Source organism: Brassica oleracea, chromosome C9 (assembly GCF_000695525.1).
Source record: "Brassica oleracea var. oleracea cultivar TO1000 chromosome C9, BOL, whole genome shotgun sequence".
In the NCBI taxonomy this organism is placed as follows: domain Eukaryota; kingdom Viridiplantae; phylum Streptophyta; class Magnoliopsida; order Brassicales; family Brassicaceae; genus Brassica; species Brassica oleracea.
In genome coordinates this window covers 1,945,030-1,954,931 of record NC_027756.1, presented here as the reverse complement: position 1 = coordinate 1,954,931, position 9,902 = coordinate 1,945,030, and the positions used below count along the sequence as shown (strand labels likewise).

The window sequence follows — 9,902 nt, the reverse complement described above, 5'->3', positions numbered from 1 at the left end:
AATAAAGATTTGATAACAATTTTTGCATCCTTTTTCATTTTGTTTAATTTTATTATTATTAAAAAAATAAACAATCACATTAACCATATAATAAAAAATAAAAAAATTTCTTATATGTTATATTTTGAATTTTTTTAAATGACTTTAAATTAAACAAAAATGAAGAAACCTTATATGTTATATATGTTTTTAAAACGACTTTAAAATACAAAAATGAGGACACCCTATATGTTATATTTTTCTTATATGTTAGATTTTTTCTTATATATGTTATATTTTGAATTTTTTAAAACGACTTTAAATTACAAAAATGTAAGTTTTCCTTAAGTATACGACTAAAAACATTAAAAAGACATGTATCAATTCGATGGTTGATTTGAAATCTTTCAAGACCATATGGAAGATAAAAGTCGAAATAATTCAACTATGAAAACAATACTGTTCACTTTTTTCAAGAATGTGTTCAATGGAAAAAATAAAGTTTTTATGTCATAATTTGTTTAATGTCCAATCCGATCAACCCATGATGTATTAATTATAGTTTTGTTCCATTATTTTTAATAAAAATTGATCTGATCCATCGGAAACAATTATATAATAACAACAAAAAATATTTTATATATGTAAATAAAATGATCAAATATATAAAAAAAACTATCGGTAATATATACAAATAAACTCACCCTGCGCAAGCAGGTCTTATCCTAGTAATCGATTAATTGAATGTTGTGTTCATTCAATATTTTGGCATGCCCTGATGGTTGGCTAGTTGAGGCAGATGCTTAAATATAAACAAGTTGTATATAGTGCATAATTTTTTATATAAATCCGAAATTTTCAGAATTAATAAAATAAAATCTCTGTAAACAACCTTTTTCTTTATACTATACCGCCAGTATCATTTTAATTAATTTTAAAATCAGTATAATCTTACATTCTTACCTGACCATCATTAATTAAATTTACTTGTTTCCATCATAAGATTTTAGTCTAATAGTAAAAAATATAAGACACAAATATATGATCACAAAATAAAAAGTTACCAATTACTGTTTTGGCAATATTTATTTCAAATATTTATATCACTAAATCATGTATATGCTTATCGAACGTCCCACACATTAAATATACTAGAAAGTAAAAACCTATGAGATTTTACAGAACAAAGTAGTCTTTAATTTGTTTTATTTAAATCAAACAAACTATTTTGTATCCTTTAAACCCAAGTGCTTTAACAAGCAAAAATGATTAGTACCAATGCATTATTGTTTCCATAATATATATATTTATATATATGTATACCAAATTCCATAAGTGCAATATTTGGTAGCATGTGCGTAGATTGTACCAATGATTAGATGAGATAATCAATCATTGACTTTGTTTGATATCTCACGAAGTTATCAACTTTCAGTAAGAAAGTATGAAAATAATATGAAACTCAAAGAAAAGCGAAAAAGGAAAATATAAAGCCAAATTCAGATCCGAAAGAATGAAGCACTTGAATACGCATGTATCTATGGCGAATGCAAATATATTAACCTATGATCGTATTTATAAATAGGCCAATGTTGGTCGACCAAACAAACAAATTCAATGTGACGTCCAAGAAAAGGAGAAGCCGAGTGTGTATGCTAAATTATATATTCATATAAAAAGAAAATAAATGTATTATGTATTATGTATATGCATGCACCTAAAAGTAGGTAAGGTTTGCTCATCAATTAAACAATTGGGATGTCGAGTTTTCTTGCTCGCTTCCGACCTTACTTTTAGCGAAAAAAAAAAAAAAATTGGTGCATAGTCGAGTAAGTAATAGTAATACTATGTATAAGAAAATTTACAAAACAGTTTAAATGTTAGTATATCGTCTTTTTCTCTTTTATTGTTCTTGAATCTCAGCAGGCTCTGTTTTGGTGGGATGTATATCTCTTCATCCTCTAGATTTCTCGTCAAACACTCTGATTGATGAAAGATACATCATTTTTGGTTCGTGGTCAGCGGATCTCCTGTGGGCGACCACCAGCTAATATGGTTGTTTTCGATTTCGGTTCATTTCTTTTGTATCTTATATCAATCGGTTTGGGATTGTATCAACCCATTAGGGCTTTGGCTTTGGCTTTTTCTTTTATTTTTAGTTTGTCCTTTTAATTCTCTAGTTGTATTGTAAAAATAAAAAAAATATTTTAATACGAAGACTTAAAAAAAAACTGGTGGTACTTTAACTTTTTCAAATTCAAATACAAGTTTTGAAAGGAAAGTTATCAATAGCCTAACTTTTGGACAACAGACTTTTTTTTAAAAGGTATTAGAGTTCTGGTTAGATTATATATTTGGTTAATTCTCCTTTTGCTTAATCATTTGGTAAGACATCGGTTTAGCCTCCTTTCACTAAACCATATGCACCTATATATAAATACATTGTTTGTACGTACATTTTCAATTGAGAAAGTATTTTTCATATTCATAACAACTTTCTTAATATGATATCAGAGCAAATCTGAGCTTCCGCCATTGATTCTCGATCTTCTTCTTCATCAAATTGATTCAAGGATGAGCTTATCGCTTCGCGAGATCAACCTTGTCGTTTGCGCTCAATTCCTTCTCACTTTGATTGAATTTCTATCGCGAATCGCTTTCTTCTTCTTGCTCATATTGCTTGTTGAGTTGTTATGAGCTTCAGCGAGTTTCCTGAGCTGAATCTTGCTGATCTATCTTCCTTTTTTGAAGCTTTCTTTGTGTTCGATTGTTGATCTTGCTCACTCCTTTCACCATATCTTGTTACGATGAGCTCTGCGAGTCAGAAACATCCAGTTCCCCCATCCTCTCGCTCGATTACGGATCTATATGAGAATCCATATTATCTTCACGCGACTGATCATGCTGGATTGGTTCTGCTCACTGATCGATTGAGTTCTGGATCTGAATTTAATTCATGGCGTCGATCCGTACGAATGGCGTTGAATGTTCGCAACAAATTGGGGTTTATCGACGGAACTATCCCCAAGTCCCCTCTCAATCATCGTGATTATGGTTCTTGGTCAAGATGCAACGATATGGTGGCGACTTGGCTCATGAACTCTGTCTCCAAGAAGATTGGCCAGAGCTTGTTGTTTATGTCAACCGCTGAGTCAATATGGAGGAACTTGTTGGCTCGTTTCAAGCAGGACGATGCGCCTAGAGTTTATGAGATTGAGCAGCGATTGAGTACGATACAGAAGGTTCAATGGATATCAGTACGTATTATACAGAACTTGTTACTCTTTGGGAAGAGTATAAGAATTACGTTGAGATTACAGATTGTACTTGTGGACGATGCGAATGTAATGCGGCTTTGCTTTGGGAAAAGATGCAGCAGAGAAGCAGAGTTACGAAGTTTCTGATGGGTCTTAATGAAGCTTATGAATCCACACGACGTCATATTCTTATGCTAAAGCCAATACCTGATATTGAGGATGTGTTCAACATGGTTACACAAGATGAGCGACAGAAGACACTTAAGCCGTCTACTCGAATGGAAAATGTGGCATTTCAACATTCATCATCAACTGAGATGTCTCACACTGGTTCAATGGAGTCTGGTTTTTACAATGGTCTTTCTGAGAATGCCGCGTATGCAGCAGCTTTTCAGGGCAACTGTTACCCGCAAAAGCCTGTTTGTACTCATTGTAGCCGCACTGGACATACTGTACAGAAGTGCTATAAGCTCCATGGCTATCCCCCAGGTCATAAGTTGCATCAGAAGCCATCGACTCCTCGTGGACAAACACAATCTAATCAGAAACCGAACTTCCCTTCGCAGTCTCCATTGCAACATTCTCACCCTGCTACTGCTAATGCTGTCTCTACAACATGCCCTTCTTTGGATCTTAACCAGTTTACTACTGATCAAGTTCAGAGCTTGTTAACGCAGCTGATTGCTCAGAAAAGGGTCAATGACAAACAACCCATCTCTCAACAACCATCAGGCACTATTACTGAACATGGTTTCATGGCCTCTACATCTACTGCTGGTACAGTTTCAATTGCGTTTCCTTCCACTAATCTTCGTTTTGAAAATCAAATTTTACCTTTTCAACATCAGTGTCTTTCTTCACTTTATTCTATTTTACCCCTTGGTTGCTGGATTGTCGATAGTGGTGCCACTAGTCATATCTGTTCTGACTTAAGTTTGTTTAGTGAGGTTTGTCCAATTTCAGGTGTGACAGTCTCTCTCCCTAACGACACTAGTATTTCTATCAGTCATACGAGGACAGTGAAAATTTCTGATACACTTGTTCTTCATAATGTTCTGCATGTTGACTCATTCAAATTCAATCTATTGAGTGTTAGTTCATTACTGCAAAACCGTGATTTGTCTACTCATGTCTACTATGATTCTTGCTTTATACAGGACCATATTCAGGACTTAACGATTGGTAAAGGGTTGCTTATGCATGGTCTTTACATTCTGGAGCCTATCTCGCATTCTTTTTCAAATTCTTTATGTGGTTCTTTGGTCGATGGGACTCTATGACATCAACGTCTAGGACATCCATCGTTTGCCAAGTTACATCACATTCCTGGTATTCCTTTGTCATCTAAAGTCAATACAACACTGTGTCATGTATGTCCTTTAGCAAAACAACGTAGCTTACCTTTCATTTCTAATCACAAGTTGTCTGTAAACCCATTTGATTTTATACATATAGACATCTGGGGTCCTTTTTCGGTTGAGTCTATAGAGGGATTTCGTTATTTCCTTACTATTGTAGATGATTGTACTCGTGTGACTTGGCTATACATGTTGCGTAATAAAAGTGATGTTAAAACTGTTTTCCCTGCCTTTCTTACTCATGTTCAAACACAGTTTCATGTTGTTGTTAAGAAAGTACGAAGTGATAATGCCCCTGAGTTGGCTTTTATGAACTTTTTCAATCAAAAGGGATCATTCATCAGCTTTCTTGTGCATATACCCCTCAGCAAAACTCAGTTGTAGAAAGAAAACATCAACACTTATTGAATGTAGCACGCGCATTGTTGCTTCAATCAAATGTGCCACTTGCATATTGGTCTGAATGTGTTCTTACTGCAGTATTCCTGATTAACAGAACTCCTTCTGGTTTTTCTTTTCTTCGTTCATTTGGCTGCTTATGCTATGTTTCAACATATCTTAAGGATCGAAACAAGTTTAGTCCTAGAGCAAATATGTGTGTCTTTCTAGGATATGCTACTGGTTATAAGGGATATAAGGTCTAGGATTTAGCATCAAATGTCATTAGTATATCCAGAAATGTAATCTTTCATGAAGATACTTTCCCATTTAAAAATGTTCCATCATCTGAACCACCTACTGACTTGTTTGGTCCGACTATCTTGCCTATGCCAATTCCTATTGCATTAGACACTGCTACTAGTTCTGATTTCATCATACCTGAGCCACTGTCCTCCAATCTTCCACCGTCTACTAGTGTCGCATCACAACAAGAGACTGTTGCTCCTGATGCTGGTCAGATTTCATTAATCAATCCTAGGCCAAAGCGTCATACTAAGGCTCCAGGTTGGCTTTCTGAATATCATTGTAATCTTCTTTTTAATCCTTTTCCACTTACACCTCATATCTCTAGAACCTTTTACTCTGATGTTTCTTTTCCATTGTCCTCTGTTCTTACATATTCTAAACTTCGTCCTCAGTATGAGACTTTTACTCTTTCTTGCACAATTGAAACTGAGCTGCGTACTTTTAAAGAGGCTGTGAGACACAAGGTTTGGAATAATGCCATGGGAGTGGAAATTACTGCTCTGGAGTATAAGGGAACATGGACAATAGAGTCTCTTCCTTCGGGCAAGCACGTTATTGGTTGTAAGTGGGTTTTCACTATAAAATACAATCCGGATGGTACAATATTAAAATACAAAGCTCGGTTGGTTGCCAAAGGGTATACGCAACAAGAGGGTATTGACTATATTGACACATTTTTCCCGGTCGCTAAACTAGCGAGTGTCAAGTTGGTTTTGATTTTGGCAGCTTGCTTTGGTTGGAAACTCACTCAGATGGACGTCACCAATGCCTTTCTTCATGGAGATCTTGACGAAGAGATCTACATGAGCTTTCCTCTTGGATATACGCCTTCTAATGGCGTTCCTCTTCCTCCTAACCCTGTCTGTCGCCTCCGCAAGTCGCTTTATGGTCTCAAGCAGGCGTCAAGGCAGTGGTATCATTGCTTCTCCAAAGTGGTTTTGAATGCTGGTTTCACTCAATCTCTAGTGGACAACACTTTGTTTGTCAGGAAGACATCTACTTCGTTTACAGCATTGTTGGTTTATGTCGATGACATTTTGATTGCTTCCAACAATGATGATGCCCTGGCCTTGTTGAAGAATGCTCTGCATCAAGCCTTTGACATCAAAGACATGGGAACTCCACGTTTCTTCTTAGGATTGGAGATTGCACGTAATGCTACTGGTATTTCGATTTGTCAGAGGAAGTATGCCCTGGATATTCTCTCCTCAACTGGTATGTTAGCTTGTAAACCCGTCTCGGTCCCTATGGATCCCTCGGTTCATCTTAGCAAAACTACTGGTACTTTATTACCATCTGCAAAACCATACCGAGAGCTCATAGGTCGACTGTTGTACCTTACCATCACCCGCCCTGACATAACCTTTGCGGTGAACTATCTGAGCCAATTTTTGTCTTGTCCAACGGATGTTCATCTCCAAGCTGCACATCGTATCTTGCGTTATCTCAAGTCCAATCCAGGCCAGGGACTCTTTTATTCCTCTGACTCTGAAATATGCTTGAATGCCTTTGCTGATGCAGATTGGGCGACATGTCCGGACTCAAGACGTTCAATCTCTGATTTTTGCGTCTATCTTGGCAAGTCTCTCATTAATTGGAAGTCCAAGAAACAACAGACTGTAAGCCGTAGTAGCACTGAAGCCGAGTATCGAAGCATGGCTCTTGCTACGTGTGAGCTTATTTGGCTTCATCAACTTCTTACAGACTTGAAGGTCTCTGTCAGTACTTCTGCTAAGCTGTTATGCGACAACAAGTCTACGATCCATCTAGCTCACAATCCTGTTTTCCATGAGCGCACGAAGCATGTTGAAATTGATTGCCACACCATTCGTGATCAGCTAAAGAATGGCTTCATGCGTCTCTTTCACGTCACTTCAAGTAACCAGCATGCTGATATCTTGACAAAGTCACTTCATCCAGGTCCCTTTCACTCGCTTCTCAGCCGTTTCTCCATTTCAAACATCTTCTCTCCATCGTCGTCTTCGGTTTGAGGGGGGTGTATTAGAGTTCCGGTTAGATTATATATTTGGTTAAGTCTCCTTTTGCTTAATCATTTGGTAAGACATCGGTTTAGCCTCATTTCACTAAACCGTATGCACCTATGTATAAATACATTGTTTGTACGTACATTTTCAGTTGAGAAAGTATTTTTCATATTCATAACAACTTTCTTAATAAAAGGGACTTCAACGTAGTTGTAAGAAAAATAATGAGAATGAAACTATTTAGTTGATAAATCAAAGTTTCAAAGAAAAAAAAAATTAGTTGATAAGAATATATGATATGCTCGATCAAAATTTCGAATGAATCGTATTTAATTGGGGCTACTTTTGATGGGAAAATAAAAAATCTATATCTAGCTTCATTGCAAGATTTGTATAACAACTTGACTCAAAGATACTTATGATTTAGTAATCATAAGTTGGGACATTTTGGATTCGTTGTTGAAGAAATGTATAACTCGGGAAAATGTCGACGGTATTATGCAAGTCAAGTCTTAGTATGCATGTGGCCACAACAATCATTAGATATGCACAATTATTTGATCAAATTTAATTTACTAATGCACCTCTTTTCATATAACATTATTTATATACATCTAACAACCAATCTAGTGATGTCCAATCTTATATATTTACCCAAAAAAATCATTCAACTTTTTTTGTTTGTTTGAACAGATATATATAGAGAAGAAATTGAATATCAATAGTATATTAAGTATTTTTGTCAGAGTATGATAAGTTTAAGAGATTATGTTTTGTAGTGTTTTTGCTTAATTACAACGCCAGCTTCTTATAGGCAAAGTTGATACAAAGAAATTACAGAGAAATCGATATCGGTTGGGATGAATCGAACTTGCTTTAAAAATCGTTTTGACTTATAAACTGTTATGTCTATGTTTCAGTGTGATATGTTTCAGTCTAGTTAATCAAGTTGTAATCATTACACTCCTATGTAAACCCATTTTGTGTTCATTGCATACTTTTTGCATAGAGAAACTGGTGATGCAGCTTACTTTTGATAAACCAGTTGCTGTTGTTACAACACAATACTATATGCCTATATTATGCATGGTTTTGTTAATGTAGTATTAAATAAACGTAGCAATGAACGTTTTCAAATGGTTTGCGATGAATACCTCTGGGCTCTGGCTACGAGGCCTATTTGAGCCATATAAATAAGCAGTCCGTTTATTGATTTAGAATGTGAACACGTAGTTTTTCTAAAACATACAACAACATGACGTCACAGCGACTGATTTGCCTTTTCTTTTCAACTCAAGAAGAAAAAACAAACGATCTTCGATGACGAACATATTTACATACAGTAAAAATCTTACTATTTAACAGCTTCTGGTTTATTTTTTTGCAAAAAAAAAACATTCAGATATAACCTGGATTTAATAAATCTTATAAATATCTGTACACTAATGATTTTTTGACAAAAAGAATGGCCAAGAGATTCTCCAGCGGTTTAGGGAGTGACAAGAAAATAATCTCTAATGGTTCGTCTTTTGACAGAGGAAGGAGGGTATGGACTGTCAACCGCGGTTTCTGGTGTTCTTTCGCATGTTTTGTCTTCCTCTGAGGCTGATAATGACAATGATCATGATAACGATGTTTTCTTTCTCTGAGTCTCTGGAGTTCTGATGATAGGCATTGACTGATTGTCATTATTGTCATCACCATCATTTGATGAATGCTTTTGGGGACTCTCAGGTTCTCTGTTAATCTCAAGTCTCTCTTTGGCTGCTTCAGTATTTGACAATGCAGTTACTCTGCGTTTAACTCTTGATGCGTTTGCGGTTGTGCAAAGGTTGTTCGCTATATTCCACAGTCTTACCTGATTAAGAACAGAGGAAGTTAGCAAGGGAGAAAACAAAACATAACTGTTTTGCTTTTTATCAACGTATGAAATGTTTTGTTACCGTGAAATCATCTGACGCTGTTGCTACCTTCCCTATCTCTGATGAAGACCTGCACAGAAGATTTAGTTAGTATTCATCGAATGGACTAAGAGGGAGGTAAGTATAAAACACTCGGTGAAGTGGAGTTACCAGTCTACTGCGGTTACTTGAGAGTCATGGCCTTTCAAGATTGTAGGATCCACTTGAGGCTTATTGACCTGCCATATATATGTAAGCGTTACCGTCGCTTGAACCGCTCAAAATGTATTCACCATCAGGACTAATCATTGTCTGCAGAGCAAGGTTAAAAGTAATGAGTGAGAAAGTTAAATATGCTATAGAGTCAAATCTGTTGTCTGGTTGAAGGCTAAATTGTGGACAAGGCATTATTACCCTCACGAAAAAAGAATCTATTCTGCAACCAGAGAAAGATTCTACAGGTCCTTTGTCAAGCTGCAAGATGTTGTATAGATATATTCTGCAACAGTTTATTGAAAAGGATATTTAAAATTTTGACTTCTTAGAACAAAGAAAGCCCGATACATCTTTAAAGCCCATTAAGTTTGTAATAAGGCTTTAAATTTTGGCCCATTAAACAGGCTAACGCAAAAAAAAAGTGGCGGGAAAAAGAACCGTTGTGAGATAAGATTCTCAACACCATGGCGCCAAAAAAAAAAAAAAAAAACGTTATTTAAATTCCTATTTTGCCCTTCC

At 35.8% G+C, this 9,902-nt stretch overlaps 1 protein-coding gene across 1 annotated transcript; it reads left to right on the top strand.

Moving 5' to 3' along the window:
- The first annotated feature begins 2,954 nt into the window (after positions 1–2,954).
- LOC106314084 lies at positions 2,955–4,516 on the top strand. The gene is made up of 4 exons (XM_013752024.1): positions 2,955–3,207; positions 3,300–4,013; positions 4,200–4,327; positions 4,394–4,516. Exons 1-4 carry the CDS (start codon positions 2,955–2,957, stop codon positions 4,514–4,516), a joined length of 1,218 nt encoding a protein of 405 aa, XP_013607478.1.
- The last annotated feature ends 5,386 nt before the right edge of the window (positions 4,517–9,902 follow it).

Bases quoted from the DNA above. Each gene is read 5' to 3' on its own strand.
- LOC106314084 (XM_013752024.1), top strand. From the start codon at position 2,955: ATGGCGTTGAATGTTCGCAACAAATTGGGGTTTATCGACGGAACTATC. The intron at 3,208-3,299 runs GTACGATACAGA...TTGAGATTACAG, and splicing joins TGAGATTGAGCAGCGATTGA to ATTGTACTTGTGGACGATGC. The intron at 4,328-4,393 runs GTTAGTTCATTA...TGCTTTATACAG, and splicing joins TCAAATTCAATCTATTGAGT to GACCATATTCAGGACTTAAC.